A 24,771-nucleotide genomic window follows, 5' to 3' on the forward strand; every position below is an offset into this window, starting at 1 on the left:
CCAGTAGAATCGTGGATGCAGCATTGGGAGTGACTGGAGTATTGACCTGTTATTCCTCAGGGTCGGTACCGGAGAAGTGAAGTCGTGAGTGTCGGTGTAATGATTTCTATGTTATATCGTCACCAGGTACCACCTCTGTGCCCACCCGGGCCGCCCCTGTGTCCCTGACTGACGACCTGGCCCCTGCAGGGGTCAGCGAGACCTCTGGCGTCCTCACCACGGCTGTCGGGGGGACGTTCTCGCTTCCTCCACCCCTCAGCACATTGACGCCTCCATCTCCAGCACCAACAGGAGGTCCAGGACCCTCTGCGGAGGGCGAGGAGGAGACCACCACCACTCTGATCACCACCACCACCGTGACGACCGTGCACAGCCCAGGTGAGGATGATGGGGGTGACCCTGACTAGTAATCATCCTCTCCAAGGGATGCAGAACTACAACTCCAAGCGTGCCCTGACAGCTTCAGGGGTTGTGCATGATGGGGGTTGTGATTTTCCTTCTCTGCAGTTCTCTGTAATAATAACATCTCGGAGCTGGAAGGCATCCTGGAGGCTCCGGAATATTCCGGGGGAAGCTTCTTTGGCGGCCTGGACTGCACATACAGCGTGTCCGTGTATATGGGGTACGGCGTGGAGATCCGGGTGAGTGTGATCAGCGGAGAGATCTCTGTCCTGTCCCCGAGTCGTCCTCAGCAGGATGACCACCAATATGGCCGTCACATCAGACACCGGGATTATTCCGTGATACGTCATCAGAACCGAGCCGCAATGACACCTGAGCGACCAGCGCTGTATGGCAGCCATATTGGTGGTCACCGGGCGTCCTGGCCACAGATGGGACCAACGTTATCATCCTGATAGGAGACGACTGGAGTCCAATTGTTTTCCATAATTATGTGATTTATAAGGTCCAAATGTTTCCAGGTGGAGAAGCTGAACCTGTCCAAAGAGGAGGCGCTGAGCGTGGAGGGGCTGGAAGAAGATCACCGCTTCCTGCTGGCCAATGAGACGCTGATGGCTGAGGGTCAGGTGATCCGCAGTCCAACCAATCACATTGCAGTGCGATTCCAGACTTACCGCGCCACCAGCCCTGGAGCATTTAAATTGCGCTACCAAGGTAAAATATTTCTCACAGCCCTCTAAACAATGTACATAGGAGCAGTATTATAGTAGTTATATTCTTGTACATAGGGGGCAGTATTATAGTAGTTATATTCTTGTACATAGGGGCAGTATTATAGCAGTTATATTCTTGTACATAGGGGGTAGTATTATAGTAGTTATATTCTTGTACATAGGAGCAGTATTATAGTAGTTATATTCTTGTACATAGGGGGCAGTATTATAGTAGTTATATTCTTGTACATAGGAGCAGTATTATAGTAGTTATATTCTTGTACATAGGGGGCAGTATTATAGTAGTTATATTCTTGTACATAGGGGCAGTATTATAGCAGTTATATTCTTGTACATAGGGGGTAGTATTATAGTAGTTATATTCTTGTACATAGGGAGCAGTATTATAGTAGTTATATTCTTGTACATAGGGGCAGTATTATAGTAGTTATATTCTTGTACATAGGGGCAGTATTATAGTAGTTATATTCTTGTACATAGGGGGCAGTATTATAGTAGTTATATTCTTGTACATAGGGGGTAGTATTATAGTAGTTATATTCTTGTACATAGGGAGCAGTATTATAGTAGTTATATTCTTGTACATAGGGGCAGTATTATAGTAGTTATATTCTTGTACGTAGGGGGCAGTATTATAGTAGTTATATTCTTGTATATAGGAGCAGCATTATAGTAGTTATATTCTTGTATATAGGAGCAGTATTATAGTAGTTATATTCTTGTACGTAGGGGGCAGTATTATAGTAGTTATATTCTTGTATATAGGAGCAGCATTATAGTAGTTATATTCTTGTACATAGGGAGCAGTATTATAGTAGTTATATTCTTGTACATAGGAGCAGTATTATAGTAGTTATATTCTTGTACATAGGGGGCAGTATTATAGTAGTTATATTCTTGTACATAGGAGCAGTATTATAGTAGTTATATTCTTGTACATAGGAGCAGTATTATAGTGGTTATATTCTTGTACATAGGAGCAGTATTATAGTAGTTATATTCTTGTATATAGGAGCAGTATTATAGTGGTTATATTCTTGTACATAGGAGCAGTATTATAGTAGTTATATTCTTGTACATAGGGGGCAGTATTATAGTAGTTATATTCTTGTACATAGGGGGCAGTATTATAGTAGTTATATTCTTGTACATAGGGGGCAGTATTATAGTAGTTATATTCTTGTACATAGGGAGCAGTATTATAGTAGTTTTAGTCTTGTACATAGAGGGCAGTATTATAGTAGTTATATTCTTGTACATAGTGGGCAGCATTATAGTATTTATATTCTTGTACATAGGGGCAGTATTATAGTAGTTTTAGTCTTGTATATAGAGGGCAGTATTATAGTAGTTATATTCTTGTACATAGTGGGCAGTATTATAGTAGTTATATTCTTGTACATAGGGGCAGTATTATAGTAGTTATATTCTTATACATAGGGGGCAGTATTATAGTAGTTATATTCTTGTACATAGGAGCAGTATTATAGTAGTTATATTCTTGTACATAGGGGGCAGTATTATAGTAGTTATATTCTTGTACATAGGGGGCAGTATTATAGTAGTTATATTCTTGTACATAGGGAGCAGTATTATAGTAGTTATATTCTTGTACATAGGAGCAGTATTATAGTAGTTATATTCTTGTACATAGGGGGCAGTATTATAGTAGTTATATTCTTGTACATAGGGGGCAGTATTATAGTAGCTATAGTCTTGTACATAGGGGCAGTATTATAGTAGTTATATTCTTATACATAGGGGCAGTATTATAGTAGTTATATTCTTGCACATAGGTGCAGTATTATAGTAGTTATATTCTTGTACATAGGGACAGTATTATAGTAGTTATATTCTTATACATAGGAGGCAGTATTATAGTAGTTATATTCTTGTACATAGGGACAGTATTATAGGAGTTATATTCTTATACATAGGGGCAGTATTATAGTAGTTATATTCTTGTACATAGGGACAGTATTATAGTAGTTATATTCCTGTACATAGGAGCAGTATTATAGTAGATATATTCTTATACATAGGGGGCAGTATTATAGTAGTTATATTCTTGCACATACAGTACAGACCAAAAGTTTGGACACACCTTCTCATTGAAAGATTTTTCTGTATTTTCATGACTTTGAAAATTGTACATTCACACTGAAGGCATCAAAACTATGAATTACCACATGTGGAATTATATACTTAATAAAAAATTGTGAAACAACTGAAAATATGTCTTATATCCTAGGTTCTTCACAGTAGCCACCTTTTGCTTTGATGACTGCTTTGCACACTCTTGGCATTCTCTTGATGAGCTTCAAGAGGTAGTCACCGGAAATGGTCTTCCAACAATCTTGAAGGAGTTCCCAGAGATGCTTAGCACTTGTTGGCCCTTTTGCCTTCACGCTGCGGTCCAGCTCACCCCAAACCATCTCGATTGGGTTCAGGTCTGGTGACTGTGGAGGCCAGGTCATCTGGCGTAGCACCCCATCACTCTCCTCCTTGGTCAAATAGCCTTTACACAGCCTGGAGGTGTTTTGGGTCATTGTCCTGTTGAAAAATAAATGATGGTCCAACTAAATGCAAACCGGATGGAATAGCATGCCGCTGCAAGATGCTGTGGTAGCCATGCTGGTTCAGTATGGCTTAAATTTTGAATAAATCCCCAACAGTGTCACCAGCAAAGCCCCCCCACACCATCACACCTCCTCCTCCATGCTTCACGGTGGGAACCAGGCATGTAGAGTCCATCCGTTCACCTTTTCTGCGTCGCACAAAGACACGGTGGTTGGAACCAAAGATCTCAAATTTGGACTCTTCAGACGAAAGCACAGATTTCCACTGGTCTAATGTCCATTCCTTGTGTTCTTTAGCCCAAACAAGTCTCTTCTGCTTGTTGCCTGTCCTTAGCAGTGGTTTCCTAGAAGCTATTTTACCATGAAGGCTTGCTGCACAAAGTCTCCTCTTAACAGTTGTTGAAGAGATGTGTCTGCTGCTAGAACTCTGTGTGGCATTGACCTGGTCTCTAATCTGAGCTGCTGTTAACCTGCGATTTCTGAGGCTGGTGACTCGGATAAACTTATCCTCAGAAGCAGAGGTGACTCTTGGTCTTCCTTTCCTGGGGCAGTCCTCATGTGAGCCAGTTTCTTTGTAGCGCTTGATGGTTTTTGCAACTGCACTTGGGGACACTTTCAAAGTTTGCCCAATTTTTCGGACCGACTGACCTTCATTTCTTAAAGTAATGATGGCCACTCATTTTTGTTTACTTAGCTGCTTTTTTCTTGCCATAATACAAATTCTAACAGTCTATTCAGTAGGACTATCAGCTGTGTATCCACCAGACTTCTGCACAACACAACTGATGGTCCCAACCCCATTTATAAGGCAAGAAATCCCACTTATTAAACCTGACAGGGCACACCTGTGAAGTGAAGACCATTTCCGGTGACTACCTCCTGAAGCTCATCAAGAGAATGCCAAGAGTGTGCAAAGCAGTCATCAAAGCAAAAGGTGGCTACTTTGAAGAACCTAGAATATAAGACATATTTTCAGTTGTTTCACACTTTTTTGTTAAGTATATAATTCCACATGTGTTAATTCATAGTTTTGATGCCTTCAGTGTGAATGTACAATTTTCATAGTCATGAAAATACAGAAAAATCTTTAAATAAGAAGGTGTGTCTAAACTTTTGGTCTGTACTGTAGGTGCAGCATTATAGTAGTTATATTCTTGCACATAGGGGCAGCATTATAGTAGTTATATTCTTGCACATAGGTGCAGTATTATAGTAGTTATATTCTTGCACATAGGGGCAGTATTATAGTAGTTATACTCTTGTACATAGGAGCAGTATTATAGTAGTATTATTCTTATACATAGGAGCAGTATTATCGTAGTATTATTCTTGTACATAGGGAGCAGTATTATAGTAGTTATATTCTTGTACATAGGGGGCAGTATTATAGTAGTTATATTCTTATACATAGGGGCAGTATTATAGTAGTTATATTCCTGTACATAGGGGGCAGTATTATAGTACTTATATTCTTGTACATAGGGGCACTATTATAGTAGTTATATTCTTGTACATAGGGGCAGTATTATAGTAGTTATATTCTTATACATAGGGAGCAGTATTATAGTAGTTATATTCTTGTACATAGGGGCAGTATTATAGTAGTTATATTCTTGTACATAGGAGCAGTATTATAGTAGTTATATTCTTGTACATAGGGGGCAGTATTATAGTAGTTATATTCTTGTACATAGGGGCAGTATTATAGTAGTTATATTCTTGTACATAGGGGGCAGTATTATAGTAGTTATATTCTTGTACATAGGGGCAGTATTATAGTAGTTATATTCTTGTACATAGGAGCAGTATTATAGTAGTTATATTCTTGTACATAGGGGGCAGTATTATAGTGGTTATATTCTTGTACATAGGAGCAGTATTATAGTAGTTATATTCTTGTATATAGGAGCAGTATTATAGTGGTTATATTCTTATACATAGGAGCAGTATTATAGTAGTTATATTCTTGTACATAGGGGGCAGTATTATAGTAGTTATATTCTTGTACATAGGGGGCAGTATTATAGTAGTTATATTCTTGTACATAGGGGCAGTATTATAGTAGTTATATTCTTGTACATAGGGAGCAGTATTATAGTAGTTTTATTCTTGTACATAGAGGGCAGTATTATAGTAGTTATATTCTTGTACATAGTGGGCAGCATTATAGTAGTTATATTCTTGTACATAGGGGCAGTATTATAGTAGTTTTAGTCTTGTACATAGAGGGCAGTATTATAGTAGTTATATTCTTGTACATAGTGGGCAGTATTATAGTAGTTATATTCTTGTACATAGGGGCAGTATTATAGTAGTTATATTCTTATACATAGGGGGCAGTATTATAGTAGTTATATTCTTGTACATGGGAGCAGTATTATAGTAGTTATATTCTTGTACATAGGGGGCAGTATTATAGTAGTTATATTCTTGTACATAGGGGCAGTATTATAGTAGTTATATTCTTGTACATAGGGAGCAGTATTATAGTAGTTATATTCTTGTACATAGGAGCAGTATTATAGTAGTTATATTCTTGTACATAGGGGGCAGTATTATAGTAGTTATATTCTTGTACATATGGGGCAGTATTATAGTAGCTATAGTATTGTACATAGGGGCAGTATTATAGTAGTTATATTCTTATACATAGGGGGCAGTATTATAGTAGTTATATTCTTGCACATAGGTGCAGTATTATAGTAGTTATATTCTTGTACATAGGAGGCAGTATTATAGTAGTTATATTCTTGTACATAGGGACAGTATTATAGTAGTTATATTCCTGTACATAGGAGCAGTATTATAGTAGATATATTCTTATACATAGGGGGCAGTATTATAGTAGTTATATTCTTGCACATAGGTGCAGCATTATAGTAGTTATATTCTTGCACATAGGTGCAGTATTATAGTAGTTATATTCTTATACATAGAGGCAGTATTATAATAGTTATATTCTTGTACATAGGAGCAGTATTATAGTAGTATTATTCTTATACATAGGAGCAGTATTATAGTAGTATTATTCTTGTACATAGGGAGCAGTATTATAGTAGTTATATTCTTGTACATAGGGGGCAGTATTATAGTAGTTATATTCTTATACATAGGGGCAGTATTATAGTAGTTATATTCCTGTAAATAGGGGGCAGTATTATAGTAGTTATATTATTGTACATAGGGGCACTATTATAGTAGTTATATTCTTGTACATAGGGGCAGTATTATAGTAGTTATATTCTTATACATAGGGGGCAGTATTATAGTAGTTATATTCTTGTACATAGGGGGCAGTATTATAGTAGTTATATTCTTGTACATAGGGGGCAGTATTATAGTAGTTATATTCTTGCACATAGGTGCAGTATTATAGTAGTTATATTCTTGTACATAGGAGGCAGTATTATAGTAGTTATATTCTTGTACATAGGGACAGTATTATAGTAGTTATTTTCCTGTACAAAGGAGCAGTATTATAGTAGATATATTCTTATACATAGGGGGCAGTATTATAGTAGTTATATTCTTGCACATAGGTGCAGCATTATAGTAGTTATATTCTTGCACATAGCTGCAGTATTATAGTAGTTATATTCTTATACATAGAGGCAGTATTATAGTAGTTATATTCTTGTACATAGGAGCAGTATTATAGTAGTATTATTCTTATACATAGGAGCAGTATTATAGTAGTATTATTCTTGTACATAGGGAGCAGTATTATAGTAGTTATATTCTTGTACATAGGGGGCAGTATTATAGTAGTTATATTCTTATACATAGGGGCAGTATTATAGCAGTTATATTCCTGTACATAGGGGGCAGTATTATAGTAGTTATATTATTGTACATAGGGGCACTATTATAGTAGTTATATTCTTGTACATAGGGGCAGTATTATAGTAGTTATATTCTTATAAATAGGGGGCAGTATTATAGTAGTTATATTCTTGTACATAGGGGGCAGTATTATAGTAGTTATATTCTTGTACATGGGGGCAGTATTATAGTAGTTATATTCTTGTACATAGGAGCAGTATTATAGTAGTTATATTCTTGTACATAGGAGCGGTATTATAGCAGTTATATTCTTGTACATAGGAGCAGTATTATAGTAGTTATATTCTTGTACATAGGGGGCAGTATTATAGTCGTTATATTCTTGTACATAGGGGGCAGTATTTTAGTAGTTATATTCTTGTACATAGGGGGCAGTATTATAGTAGTTATATTCTTGTACATAGGGGGCAGTATTATAGTAGTTATATTCTTGTACATAGGGGGCAGTATTATAGTAGTTATATTCTTGTACATAGGGGGCAGTATTATAGTAGTTATATTCCTGTACATAGGAGCAGTATTATAATAGTTATACTCTTGTACATAGGGGGAGTATTATAGTAGTTAGATTCTTGTACATAGGAGCAGTATTATAGTAGTTATATTCTTGTACATAGGAGCAGTATTACAGTAGCTATATTCTCGTACATAGGGGCAGTATTATAGTAGTTATATTCTTGTACATAGGAGCAGTATTATAGTAGTTAAACTCTTGTACATAGGGGCAGTATTATAGTAGTTATATTCTTGTACATAGGGGGCAGTATTATATAGTAGTTATATCCTTGTACATAGGGGGCAGTATTATAGTAGTTATATTCTTGTACATAGGAGCAGTATTATAGTAGTTATATTCTTGTACATAGGGGGCAGTATTATAGTAGTTATATTCTTGTACATAGGGGCAGTATTATAGTAGTTATATTCTTGTACATAGGGGGCAGTATTATAGTAGTTATATTCTTGTACATAGGAGCAGTATTATAGTAGTTATATTCTTGTACATAGGGGCAGTATTATAGTAGTTATATTCTTGTACATAGGGGTAGTATTATAGTAGTTATATTCTTGTACATAGGGGCAGTATTATAGTAGTTATATTCTTGTACATAGGAGCAGTATTATAGTAGTTATATTCTTGTACATAGGGGCAGTATTATAGTAGTTATATTCTTGTACATAGGGAGCAGTATTATAGTAGTTATATTCTTGTACATAGGAGCAGTATTATAGTAGTAGTATTCTATAGTAGTAGAATATAACTACTATAACATTGCTCCTATGTACAAGAATATAACTAATATAATACTGCTCCTATGTACAAGAATATAATTGCTATAATACTGCCCCTATGTACAAGAATATAACTACTATAATACTGCCCCCCATGTACAAGAATATAACTACTATAATGCTGCCCCCTTTGTACAAGAATATAACTACTATAATACTGCCCCTATGTACAGGAATATAACTACTATAATACTGCCCCCTATGTACAAGAATATAACTACTATAATACTGCTCCTATGTACAAGAATATAACTACTATAATACTGCTCCTATGTACAAGAATATAACTACTATAATACTGCTCTCTATGTACAAGAATATAACTACTATAATACTGCCCCCTATGTACAAGAATATAACTACTATAATACTGCCCCCTATGTACAAGAATATAACTACTATAACATTGCTCCTATGTACAAGAATATAACTACTATAACATTGCTCCTATGTACAAGAATATAACTACTATAATACTGCCCCCTATGTACAGGAATATAACTACTATAACATTGCTCCTATGTACAATAATATATCTACTATAATACTGCTCCCTATGTACAAGAATATAACTACTATAATACTGCCCCCTGTGTACAAGAATATAACTACTATAACATTGCTCCTATGTACAAGAATATAACTACTATAATACTGACCCCTATGTACAAGAATATAACTACTATAATACTGCTCCTATGTACAAGAATATAACTACTATAATACTGCCCCCTATGTACAAGAATATAAATACTATAACATTGCTCCTATGTACAAGAATATAACTATATTTATATTCTTGTACAAAGGGGGCAGTATTATAGTAGTTATATTCTTGTACATAGAGAGCAGTATTATAGTAGTTATATTCTTGTACATAGGGGGCAGTATTATAGTAGTTATATTCTTGTATATAGGGGGCAGTATTATAGCAGTTATATTCTTGTACATAGGGGGCAGTATTATAGTAGTTATTTTCTTGTACATACGGGGCAGTATTATAGTAGTTACATTCTTGTGCATGGGGGCAGTATTATAGTAGTTATATTCTTGTACATAGGGGCAGTATTATAGTAGTTATATTCTTGTACATAGGGGCAGTATTATAGCAGTTATATTCTTGTACATAGGGGGCAGTATTATAGTAGTTATATTCTTGTACATAGGAGCAGTATTATAGTAGTTATATTCTTGTACATAGGAGCAGTATTATAGTAGTTATATTCTTGTACATAGGGGGCAGTATTATAGCAGTTATATTCTTGTACATAGGGGGCACTATTATAGTAGTTATATTCTTGTACATAGGGGTAGTATTATAGTAGTTATATTCATGTACATACGGGGCAGTATTATAGTAGTCATATTCTTGTACATAGGGAGCAGTATTATAGTAGTTATATTCTTGTACATAGGGGCACTATTATAGTACTTATATTCCTGTACATAGGGGCAGTATTATAGTAGCTATATTCTTGTACATAGGAGCAGTATTATAGTAGTTATATTGTTGTACATAGAAGCAGTATTATAGTAGTTATATTCTTGTACATAGGAGCAGTATTATAGTAGTAGTATTCTATAGTAGTAGAATATAACTACTATAACATTGCTCCTATGTACAAGAATATAACTACTATAATACTGCTCCTATGTACAAGAATATAATTGCTATAATACTGCCCCTATGTACAAGAATATAACTACTATAATACTGCCCCCCATGTACAAGAATATAACTACTATAATGCTGCCCCCTTTGTACAAGAATATAACTACTATAATACTGCCCCTATGTACAGGAATATAACTACTATAATACTGCCCCCTATGTACAAGAATATAACTACTATAATACTGCTCCTATGTACAAGAATATAACTACTATAATACTGCTCCTATGTACAAGAATATAACTACTATAATACTGCTCTCTATGTACAAGAATATAACTACTATAATACTGCCCCCTATGTACAAGAATATAACTACTATAATACTGCCCCCTATGTACAAGAATATAACTACTATAACATTGCTCCTATGTACAAGAATATAACTACTATAACATTGCTCCTATGTACAAGAATATAACTACTATAATACTGCCCCCTATGTACAGGAATATAACTACTATAACATTGCTCCTATGTACAATAATATAACTACTATAATACTGCTCCCTATGTACAAGAATATAACTACTATAATACTGCCCCCTGTGTACAAGAATATAACTACTATAACATTGCTCCTATGTACAAGAATATAACTACTATAATACTGACCCCTATGTACAAGAATATAACTACTATAATACTGCTCCTATGTACAAGAATATAACTACTATAATACTGCCCCCTATGTACAAGAATATAAATACTATAACATTGCTCCTATGTACAAGAATATAACTATATTTATATTCTTGTACAAAGGGGGCAGTATTATAGTAGTTATATTCTTGTACATAGAGAGCAGTATTATAGTAGTTATATTCTTGTACATAGGGGGCAGTATTATAGTAGTTATATTCTTGTATATAGGGGGCAGTATTATAGCAGTTATATTCTTGTACATAGGGGGCAGTATTATAGTAGTTATTTTCTTGTACATACGGGGCAGTATTATAGTAGTTACATTCTTGTGCATGGGGGCAGTATTATAGTAGTTATATTCTTGTACATAGGGGCAGTATTATAGTAGTTATATTCTTGTACATAGGGGCAGTATTATAGCAGTTATATTCTTGTACATAGGGGGCAGTATTATAGTATATTCTTGTACATAGGAGCAGTATTATAGTAGTTATATTCTTGTACATAGGAGCAGTATTATAGTAGTTATATTCTTGTACATAGGGGGCAGTATTATAGCAGTTATATTCTTGTACATAGGGGGCACTATTATAGTAGTTATATTCTTGTACATAGGGGTAGTATTATAGTAGTTATATTCATGTACATAGGGGGCAGTATTATAGTAGTTATATTCTTGTACATAGGGGCACTATTATAGTACTTATATTCCTGTACATAGGGGCAGTATTATAGTAGCTATATTCTTGTACATAGGAGCAGTATTATAGTAGTTATATTGTTGTACATAGAAGCAGTATTATAGTAGTTATATTCTTGTACATAGGGGGCAGTATTATAGTAGTTATATTCTTGTACATAGGGGGCAGTATTATAGTAGTTATATTCTTGAACATAGGGGCAGTATTATAGTAGTTATATTCTTGTACATAGGGGGCAGTATTATAGTAGTTATATTCTTGTACATAGGGGCAGTATTATAGTAGTTATATTCTTGTACATAGGGGGCAGTATTATAGTAGTTATATTCTTGTACATAGGGGCAGTATTATAATAGTTATATTCTTGTACATAGGAGCAGTATTGTAGTAGTTATATTCTTGTACATAGGGGGCACTATTATGGTAGTTATTTTCTTGTACATAGGAGCAGTATTATAGCAGTTATATTCTTGTACATAGGGGGCAGTATTATAGTAGTTATATTCTTGTACATAGGGGCAGTATTATAATAGTTATATTCTTGTACATAGGAGCAGTATTATAGTAGTTATATTCTTGTACATAGGGGGCAGTATTATAGTAGTTATTTTCTTGTACATAGGAGCAGTATTATAGCAGTTATATTCTTGTACATAGGGGGCAGTATTATAGTAGTTATATTCTTGTACATAGGAGCAGTATTATAGTAGTTAAATTCTTGTACATAGGAGCAGTATTATAGTAGTTATATTCTTGTACATAGGGGGCAGTATTATAGTAGTTATATTCTTGTACATAGGAGCAGTATTATAGTAGTTATATTCTTGTACATAGGAGCAGTATTATAGTAGTTATATTCCTGTACATAGGGGCAGTATTATAGTAGTTATATTCTTGTACATAGGGGGCAGTATTATAGTAGTTATATTCTTGTACATAGGGGGCAGTATTATAGTAGTTATATTCTTGTACATAGGAGCAGTATTATAGTAGTTAAATTCTTGTACATAGGAGCAGTATTATAGTAGTTATATTCTTGTACATAGGGGGCAGTATTATAGTAGTTATATTCTTGTACATAGGGGGCAGTATTATAGTAGTTATATTCCTGTACATAGGGGCAGTATTATAGTAGTTATATTCTTGTACATAGGGGCAGTATTAGAGTAGCTATATTCTTGTACATAGGGGCAGTATTATAGTAGTTATTTTCTTGTACATAGGAGCAGTATTATAGCAGTTATATTCTTGTACATAGGGGGCAGTATTATAGTAGTTATATTCTTGTACATAGGAGCAGTATTATAGTAGTTAAATTCTTGTACATAGGGGCAGTATTATAGTAGTTATATTCTTTTACATAGGGGGCAGTATTATAGTAGTTATATTCTTGTACATAGGGGGCAGTATTATAGTAGTTATATTCTTGTACATAGGGGGCAGTATTATATAGTAGTTATATCTTTGTACATAGGGAGCAGTATTATAGTAGTTATATTCTTGTACATAGGGGCAGTATTATAGTAGTTATATTCTTGTACATAGGGAGCAGTATTATAGTAGTTATATTCTTGTACATAGGGGCAGTATTATAGTAGTTATATTCTTGTACATAGGGGGCAGTATTATAGTAGTTATATTCTTGTGCTTAGGGGGCAGTATTATAGTAGTTATATTCTTGTACATAGGAGCAGTATTATAGTAGTTATATTCTTGTACGTAGGGGGCAGTATTATAGTAGTTATATTCTTGTATATAGGGGCAGTAATATAGTAGTTATATTCTTGTACATAGGGGGCAGTATTATAGTAGTTATATTCTTGTACATAGGAGCAGTATTATAGTAGTTATATTCTTGTACATAGGGGCAGTATTATAGTAGTTATATTCTAGTACATAGGGGTAGTATTATAGTAGTTATATTCTTGTACATAGGGGCAGTATTATAGTAGTTATATTCTTGTACATAGGAGCAGTATTATAGTAGTTATATTCTTGTACATAGGGGCCGTATTATAGTAGTTATATTCTTGTACATAGGGGGCAGTATTATAGTAGTTATATTCTTGAACATAGGGGCCGTATTATAGTAGTTATATTCTTGTACATAGGGGGCAGTATTATAGTAGTTATATTCTTGTATATAGGGGCAGTATTATAGTAGTTATATTCTTGTACATAGGAGCAATATCATAGTAGTTATATTCTTGTACATAAGAGCAGTATTATAGTAGTTATATTCTTGTACATAGGGGCAGTATTATAGTAGTTATATTCTTGTACATAGGGGCAGTATTATAGTAGTTATATTCTTGTACATAGGGGCAGTATTGTAGTAGTTATCTTCTTGTACATAGGGGACAGTATTATAGTAGTTATATTCTTGCACATAGGGGCAGCATTATAGTAGTTATATTCTAGAAAATAGGAACAGTATTATAGTAGTTATATTCTTGTACATAGGGGCAGTATTATAGTAATTATATTCTTGTACATAGGGGGCAGTATTATAGTAGTTATATTCTTGTACATAGGAGCAGTATTATAGTAGTTAAATTCTTGTACATAGGAGCAGTATTATAGTAGTTATATTCTTGTACATAGGGGGCAGTATTATAGTAGTTATATTCTTGTACATAGGGGGCAGTATTATAGTAGTTATATTCCTGTACATAGGGGCAGTATTATAGTAGTTATATTGTGGTACATAGGGGCAGTATTAGAGTAGCTATATTCTTGTACATAGGGGCAGTATTATAGTAGTTATTTTCTTGTACATAGGAGCAGTATTATAGCAGTTATATTCTTGTACATAGGGGGCAGTATTATAGTAGTTATATTCTTGTACATAGGAGCAGTATTATAGTAGTTAAATTCTTGTACATAGGGGCAGTATTATAGTAGTTATATTCTTTTACATAGGGGGCAGTATTATAGTAGTTATATTCTTGTACATAGGGGGCAGTATTATAGTAGTTATATTCTTGTACATAGGGGGCAGTATTATATAGTAGTTATATCTTTGTACATAGGGAGCAGTATTATAGTAGTTATATTCTTGTACATAGGGAGCAGTATTATAGTAGTTATATTCTTGTACATAGGGGCAGTATTATAGTAGTTATATTCTTGTACATAGGGGGCAGTATTATAGTAGTTATATTCTTGTGCATAGGGGGCAGTATTATAGTAGTTATATTCTTGTACATAGGAGCAGTATTATAGTAGTTATATTCTTGTACGTTGGGGGCATTATTATAGTAGTTATATTCTTGTATATAGGGGCAGTAATATAGTAGTTATATTCTTGTACATAGGGGGCAGTATTATAGTAGTTATATTCTTGTACATAGGAGCAGTATTATAGTAGTTATATTCTTGTACATAGGGGCAGTATTATAGTAGTTATATTCTAGTACATAGGGGTAGTATTATAGTAGTTATATTCTTGTACATAGGGGCAGTATTATAGTAGTTATATTCTTGTACATAGGAGCAGTATTACAGTAGTTATATTCTTGTACATAGGGGCCGTATTATAGTAGTTATATTCTTGTACATAGGGGGCAGTATTATAGTAGTTATATTCTTGTACATAGGGGCCGTATTATAGTAGTTATATTCTTGTACATAGGGGGCAGTATTATAGTAGTTATATTCTTGTATATAGGGGCAGTATTATAGTAGTTATATTCTTGTACATAGGAGCAATATCATAGTAGTTATATTCTTGTACATAAGAGCAGTATTATAGTAGTTATATTCTTGTACATAGGGGCAGTATTATAGTAGTTATATTCTTGTACATAGGGGCAGTATTATAGTAGTTATATTCTTGTACATAGGGGCAGTATTGTAGTAGTTATCTTCTTGTACATAGGGGACAGTATTATAGTAGTTATATTCTTGCACATAGGGGCAGTATTATAGTAGTTATATTCTAGTAAATAGGAACAGTATTATAGTAGTTATATTCTTGTACATAGGGGCAGTATTATAGTAATTATATTCTTGTATATAGGGACAGTATTATAGTAGTTATATTCTTGTACATAGGGGCAGTATTATAGTAGTTATATTCTTGTACATAGGGGGCAGTATGACAGTAGTTATATTCTTGTACATAAGGGGCAGTATTATAGTAGTTATATTCTTGTACATAGGGGCAGTATTATAGTAGTTATATTCTTGTACATAGGGGCAGTATTATAGTAGTTATATTCTTGTACATAGGGGCAGTATTATAGTAGTTATATTCTTGTACATAGAGGCAGTATTATAGTAGTTATATTCTTGTACATTAGGGGCAGTATTATAGTAGTTATATTCTTGTACATAGGGAGCAGTATTATAGTAGTTATATTCTTGTACATAGGGGGCAGTATTATAGTAGTTATATTCTTGTACATAGGGGGCAGTATTATAGTAGTTATATTCTTGTACATAGGGGGCAGTATTATAGTAGTTATATTCCTGTACATAGGAGCAGTATTATAATAGTTATACTCTTGTACATAGGGGGAGTATTATAGTAGTTAGATTCTTGTACATAGGAGCAGTATTATAGTAGTTATATTCTTGTACATAGGAGCAGTATTACAGTAGCTATATTGTCGTACATAGGGGCAGTATTATAGTAGTTATATTCTTGTACATAGGAGCAGTATTATAGTAGTTAAACTCTTGTACATAGGGGCAGTATTATAGTAGTTATATTCTTGTACATAGGGGGCAGTATTATATAGTAGTTATATCCTTGTACATAGGGGGCAGTATTATAGTAGTTATATTCTTGTACATAGGAGCAGTATTATAGTAGTTATATTCTTGTACATAGGGGGCAGTATTATAGTAGTTATATTCTTGTACATAGGGGCAGTATTATAGTAGTTATATTCTTGTACATAGGGGGCAGTATTATAGTAGTTATATTCTTGTACATAGGAACAGTATTATAGTAGTTATATTATTGTACATAGGGGCAGTATTATAGTAGTTATATTCTTGTACATAGGGGTAGTATTATAGTAGTTATATTCTTGTACATAGGGGCAGTATTATAGTAGTTATATTCTTGTACATAGGAGCAGTATTATAGTAGTTATATTCTTGTACATAGGGGCAGTATTATAGTAGTTATATTCTTGTACATAGGGAGCAGTATTGTAGTAGTTATATTCTTGTACATAGGAGCAGTATTATAGTAGTAGTATTCTATAGTAGTAGAATATAACTACTATAACATTGCTCCTATGTACAAGAATATAACTACTATAATACTGCTCCTATGTACAAGAATATAATTGCTATAATACTGCCCCTATGTACAAGAATATAACTACTATAATACTGCCCCCCATGTACAAGAATATAACTACTATAATGCTGCCCCCTTTGTACAAGAATATAACTACTATAATACTGCCCCTATGTACAGGAATATAACTACTATAATACTGCCCCCTATGTACAAGAATATAACTACTATAATACTGCTCCTATGTACAAGAATATAACTACTATAATACTGTTCCTATGTACAAGAATATAACTACTATAATACTGCTCTCTATGTACAAGAATATAACTACTATAATACTGCCCCCTATGTACAAGAATATAACTACTATAATACTGCCCCCTATGTACAAGAATATAACTACTATAACATTGCTCCTATGTACAAGAATATAACTACTATAACATTGCTCCTATGTACAAGAATATAACTACTATAATACTACCCCCTATGTGCAGGAATATAACTACTATAACATTGCTCCTATGTACAATAATATAACTACTATAATACTGCTCCCTATGTACAAGAATATAACTACTATAATACTGCCCCCTGTGTACAAGAATATAACTACTATAACATTGCTCCTATGTACAAGAATATAACTACTATAATACTGACCCCTATGTACAAGAATATAACTACTATAATACTGCTCCTATGTACAAGAATATAACTACTATAATACTGCCCCTATGTACAGGAATATAACTACTATAATACTGCCCCCTATGTACAAGAATATAACTACTATAATACTGCTCCCTATGTACAAGAATATAAATACTATAACATTGCTCCTATGTACAAGAATATAACTATATTTATATTCTTGTACAAAGGGGGCAGTATTATAGTAGTTATATTCTTGTACATAGAGAGCAGTATTATAGTAGTTATATTCTTGTACATAGGGGGCAGTATTATAGTAGTTATATTCTTGTATATAGGGGGCAGTATTATAGCAGTTATATTCTTGTACATAGGGGGCAGTATTATAGTAGTTATTTTCATGTACATAGGGGGCAGTATTATAGTAGTTACATTCTTGTGCATGGGGGCAGTATTATAGTAGTTATATTCTTGTACATAGGGGCAGTATTATAGTAGTTATATTCTTGTACATAGGGGCAGTATTATAGCAGTTATATTCTTGTACATAGGGGGCAGTATTATAGTAGTTATATTCTTGTACATAGGAGCAGTATTATAGTAGTTATATTCTTGTACATAGGAGCAGTATTATAGTAGTTATATTCTTGTACATAGGGGGCAGTATTATAGCAGTTATATTCTTGTACATAGGGGGCACTATTATAGTAGTTATATTCTTGTACATAGGGGTAGTATTATAGTAGTTATATTCATGTACATAGGGGGCAGTATTATAGTAGTCATATTCTTGTACATAGGGAGCAGTATTATAGTAGTTATATTCTTGTACATAGGGGCACTATTATAGTACTTATATTCCTGTACATAGGGGCAGTATTATAGTAGCTATATTCTTGTACATAGGAGCAGTATTATAGTAGTTATATTGTTGTACATAGAAGCAGTATTATAGTAGTTATATTCTTGTACATAGGGGGCAGTATTATAGTAGTTATATTCTTGTACATAGGGGGCAGTATTATAGTAGTTATATTCTTGAACATAGGGGCAGTATTATAGTAGTTATATTCTTGTACATAGGGGGCAGTATTATAGTAGTTATATTCTTGTACATAGGGGCAGTATTATAGTAGTTATATTCTTGTACATAGGGGCCGTATTATAGTAGTTATATTCTTGTACATAGGGGGCAGTATTATAGTAGTTATATTCTTGTACATAGGGGCCGTATTATAGTAGTTATATTCTTGTACATAGGGGGCAGTATTATAGTAGTTAAATTCTTGTATATAGGGGCAGTATTATAGTAGTTATATTCTTGTACATAGGAGCAATATCATAGTAGTTATATTCTTGTACATAAGAGCAGTATTATAGTAGTTATATTCTTGTACATAGGGGCAGTATTATAGTAGTTATATTCTTGTACATAGGGGCAGTATTATAGTAGTTATATTCTTGTACATAGGGGCAGTATTGTAGTAGTTATCTTCTTGTACATAGGGGACAGTATTATAGTAGTTATATTCTTGCACATAGGGGCAGTATTATAGTAGTTATATTCTAGTAAATAGGAACAGTATTATAGTAGTTATATTCTTGTACATAGGGGCAGTATTATAGTAATTATATTCTTGTATATAGGGACAGTATTATAGTAGTTATATTCTTGTACATAGGGGCAGTATTATAGTAGTTATATTCTTGTACATAGGGGGCAGTATGACAGTAGTTATATTCTTGTACATAAGGGGCAGGATTATAGTAGTTATATTCTTGTACATAGGGGCAGTATTATAGTAGTTATATTCTTGTACATAGGGGCAGTATTATAGTAGTTATATTCTTGTACATAGGGGGCAGTATTATAGTAGTTATATTCTTGTACATAGAGGCAGTATTATAGTAGTTATATTCTTGTACATTAGGGGCAGTATTATAGTAGTTATATTCTTGTACATAGGGAGCAGTATTATAGTAGTTATATTCTTGTACATAGGGGGCAGTATTATAGTAGTTATATTCTTGTACATAGGGGGCAGTATTATAGTAGTTATATTCTTGTACATAGGGGGCAGTATTATAGTAGTTATATTCCTGTACATAGGAGCAGTATTATAATAGTTATACTCTTGTACATAGGGGGAGTATTATAGTAGTTAGATTCTTGTACATAGGAGCAGTATTATAGTAGTTATATTCTTGTACATAGGAGCAGTATTACAGTAGCTATATTGTCGTACATAGGGGCAGTATTATAGTAGTTATATTCTTGTACATAGGAGCAGTATTATAGTAGTTAAACTCTTGTACATAGGGGCAGTATTATAGTAGTTATATTCTTGTACATAGGGGGCAGTATTATATAGTAGTTATATCCTTGTACATAGGGGGCAGTATTATAGTAGTTATATTCTTGTACATAGGAGCAGTATTATAGTAGTTATATTCTTGTACATAGGGGGCAGTATTATAGTAGTTATATTCTTGTACATAGGGGCAGTATTATAGTAGTTATATTCTTGTACATAGGGGGCAGTATTATAGTAGTTATATTCTTGTACATAGGAACAGTATTATAGTAGTTATATTCTTGTACATAGGGGCAGTATTATAGTAGTTATATTCTTGTACATAGGGGTAGTATTATAGTAGTTATATTCTTGTACATAGGGGCAGTATTATAGTAGTTATATTCTTGTACATAGGAGCAGTATTATAGTAGTTATATTCTTGTACATAGGGGCAGTATTATAGTAGTTATATTCTTGTACATAGGGAGCAGTATTATAGTAGTTATATTCTTGTACATAGGAGCAGTATTATAGTAGTAGTATTCTATAGTAGTAGAATATAACTACTATAACATTGCTCCTATGTACAAGAATATAACTACTATAATACTGCTCCTATGTACAAGAATATAATTGCTATAATACTGCCCCTATGTACAAGAATATAACTACTATAATACTGCCCCCCATGTACAAGAATATAACTACTATAATGCTGCCCCCTTTGTACAAGAATATAACTACTATAATACTGCCCCCTATGTACAAGAATATAACTACTATAATACTGCCCCCTATGTACAAGAATATAACTACTATAACATTGCTCCTATGTACAAGAATATAACTACTATAACATTGCTCCTATGTACAAGAATATAACTACTATAATACTACCCCCTATGTACAGGAATATAACTACTATAACATTGCTCCTATGTACAATAATATAACTACTATAATACTGCTCCCTATGTACAAGAATATAACTACTATAATACTGCCCCCTGTGTACAAGAATATAACTACTATAACATTGCTCCTATGTACAAGAATATAACTACTATAATACTGACCCCTATGTACAAGAATATAACTACTATAATACTGCTCCTATGTACAAGAATATAACTACTATAATACTGCCCCTATGTACAAGAATATAACTACTATAATACTGCCCCCTATGTACAAGAATATAACTACTATAATACTGCTCCCTATGAACAAGAATATAAATACTATAACATTGCTCCTATGTACAAGAATATAACTATATTTATATTCTTGTACAAAGGGGGCAGTATTATAGTAGTTATATTCTTGTACATAGAGAGCAGTATTATAGTAGTTATATTCTTGTACATAGGGGGCAGTATTATAGTAGTTATATTCTTGTATATAGGGGGCAGTATTATAGCAGTTATATTCTTGTACATAGGGGGCAGTATTATAGTAGTTATTTTCTTGTACATAGGGGGCAGTATTATAGTAGTTACATTCTTGTGCATGGGGGCAGTATTATAGTAGTTATATTCTTGTACATAGGGGCAGTATTATAGTAGTTATATTCTTGTACATAGGGGCAGTATTATAGCAGTTATATTCTTGTACATAGGGGGCAGTATTATAGTAGTTATATTCTTGTACATAGGAGCAGTATTATAGTAGTTATATTCTTGTACATAGGAGCAGTATTATAGTAGTTATATTCTTGTACATAGGGGGCAGTATTATAGCAGTTATATTCTTGTACATAGGGGGCACTATTATAGTAGTTATATTCTTGTACATAGGGGTAGTATTATAGTAGTTATATTCATGTACATAGGGGGCAGTATTATAGTAGTCATATTCTTGTACACAGGGAGCAGTATTATAGTAGTTATATTCTTGTACATAGGGGCACTATTATAGTACTTATATTCCTGTACATAGGGGCAGTATTATAGTAGCTATATTCTTGTACATAGGAGCAGTATTATAGTAGTTATATTGTTGTACATAGAAGCAGTATTATAGTAGTTATATTCTTGTACATAGGGGGCAGTATTATAGTAGTTATATTCTTGTACATAGGGGGCAGTATTATAGTAGTTATATTCTTGAACATAGGGGCAGTATTATAGTAGTTATATTCTTGTACATAGGGGGCAGTATTATAGTAGTTATATTCTTGTACATAGGGGCAGTATTATAGTAGTTATATTCTTGTACATAGGGGGCAGTATTATAGTAGTTATATTCTTGTACATAGGGGCAGTATTATAATAGTTATATTCTTGTACATAGGAGCAGTATTATAGTAGTTATATTCTTGTACATAGGGGGCACTATTATGGTAGTTATTTTCTTGTACATAGGAGCAGTATTATAGCAGTTATATTCTTGTACATAGGGGGCAGTATTATAGTAGTTATATTTTTGTACATAGGGGCAGTATTAGAGTAGTTATATTCTTGTACATAGGGGCAGTATTATAATAGTTATATTCTTGTACATAGGAGCAGTATTATAGTAGTTATATTCTTGTACATAGGGGGCAGTATTATAGTAGTTATTTTCTTGTACATAGGAGCAGTATTATAGCAGTGATATTCTTGTACATAGGGGGCAGTATTATAGTAGTTATATTCTTGTACATAGGAGCAGTATTATAGTAGTTATATTCTTGTACATAGGGGCAGTATTAGAGTAGTTATATTCTTGTACATAGGGGCAGTATTATAATAGTTATATTCTTGTACATAGGAGCAGTATTATAGTAGTTATATTCTTGTACATAGGGGGCAGTATTATAGTAGTTATTTTCTTGTACATAGGAGCAGTATTATAGCAGTTATATTCTTGTACATAGGGGGCAGTATTATAGTAGTTATATTCTTGTACATAGGAGCAGTATTATAGTAGTTAAATTCTTGTACATAGGAGCAGTATTATAGTAGTTATATTCTTGTACATAGGGGCAGTATTATAGTAGTTATATTCTTGTACATAGGAGCAGTATTATAGTAGTTATATTCTTGTACATAGGGGCAGTATTATAGTAGTTATATTCTTGTACATAGGGGCAGTATTATAGTAGTTATATTCTTGTACATAGGGGCAGTATTATAGTAGTTATATTCTTGTACATAGGGGCAGTATTATAGTAGTTATATTCTTGTACATAGGGGCAGTATTGTAGTAGTTATATTCTTGTACATAGGGGCAGTATTATAGTAGTTATATTCTTGTACATAGGGGGCAGTATTATAGTAGTTATATTCTTGTACATAGGGGGCAGTATTATAGTAGTTATATTCTTGTACATAGGGGGCAGTATTATAGTAGTTATATTCCTGTACATAGGAGCAGTATTATAATAGTTATACTCTTGTACATAGGGGGAGTATTATAGTAGTTAGATTCTTGTACATAGGAGCAGTATTATAGTAGTTATATTCTTGTACATAGGAGCAGTATTACAGTAGCTATATTGTCGTACATAGGGGCAGTATTATAGTAGTTATATTCTTGTACATAGGAGCAGTATTATAGTAGTTAAACTCTTGTACATAGGGGCAGTATTATAGTAGTTATATTCTTGTACATAGGGGGCAGTATTATATAGTAGTTATATCCTTGTACATAGGGGGCAGTATTATAGTAGTTATATTCTTGTACATAGGAGCAGTATTATAGTAGTTATATTCTTGTACATAGGGGGCAGTATTATAGTAGTTATATTCTTGTACATAGGGGCAGTATTATAGTAGTTATATTCTTGTACATAGGGGGCAGTATTATAGTAGTTATATTCTTGTACATAGGAACAGTATTTTAGTAGTTATATTCTTGTACATAGGGGCAGTATTATAGTAGTTATATTCTTGTACATAGGGGTAGTATTATAGTAGTTATATTCTTGTACATAGGGGCAGTATTATAGTAGTTATATTCTTGTACATAGGAGCAGTATTATAGTAGTTATATTCTTGTACATAGGGGCAGTATTATAGTAGTTATATTCTTGTACATAGGGAGCAGTATTATAGTAGTTATATTCTTGTACATAGGAGCAGTATTATAGTAGTAGTATTCTATAGTAGTAGAATATAACTACTATAACATTGCTCCTATGTACAAGAATATAACTACTATAATACTGCTCCTATGTACAAGAATATAATTGCTATAATACTGCCCCTATGTACAAGAATATAACTACTATAATACTGCCCCCCATGTACAAGAATATAACTACTATAATGCTGCCCCCTTTGTACAAGAATATAACTACTATAATACTGCCCCTATGTACAGGAATATAACTACTATAATACTGCCCCCTATGTACAAGAATATAACTACTATAATACTGCTCCTATGTACAAGAATATAACTACTATAATACTGTTCCTATGTACAAGAATATAACTACTATAATACTGCTCTCTATGCACAAGAATATAACTACTATAATACTGCCCCCTATGTACAAGAATATAACTACTATAATACTCCCCCTATGTACAAGAATATAACTACTATAACATTGCTCCTATGTACAAGAATATAACTACTATAACATTGCTCCTATGTACAAGAATATAACTACTATAATACTACCCCCTATGTACAGGAATATAACTACTATAACATTGCTCCTATGTACAATAATATAACTACTATAATACTGCTCCCTATG

The 24,771-nt window shown here is 33.2% G+C and overlaps 1 protein-coding gene across 1 annotated transcript in view; it reads left to right on the plus strand.

Annotated features, from left to right (window-relative positions):
* Positions 1 to 24,771, plus strand: part of SEZ6L2 (seizure related 6 homolog like 2) — a 63,457-nt gene that overhangs the window by 23,380 nt on the left and 15,306 nt on the right. The window contains exons 3-5 of the mRNA XM_073646236.1: positions 127 to 378; positions 508 to 641; positions 924 to 1,116. Of these exons, the coding sequence (XP_073502337.1) occupies positions 127 to 378; positions 508 to 641; positions 924 to 1,116 (579 nt within the window). The remainder of the gene's footprint in view (positions 1 to 126; positions 379 to 507; positions 642 to 923; positions 1,117 to 24,771) is intronic.

This window comes from Phyllobates terribilis, unplaced genomic scaffold (genome assembly GCF_046119375.1).
Source record: "Phyllobates terribilis strain yellow unplaced genomic scaffold, ASM4611937v1 Scaffold_9__5_contigs__length_417890890, whole genome shotgun sequence".
NCBI classification, from domain to species: domain Eukaryota; kingdom Metazoa; phylum Chordata; class Amphibia; order Anura; family Dendrobatidae; genus Phyllobates; species Phyllobates terribilis.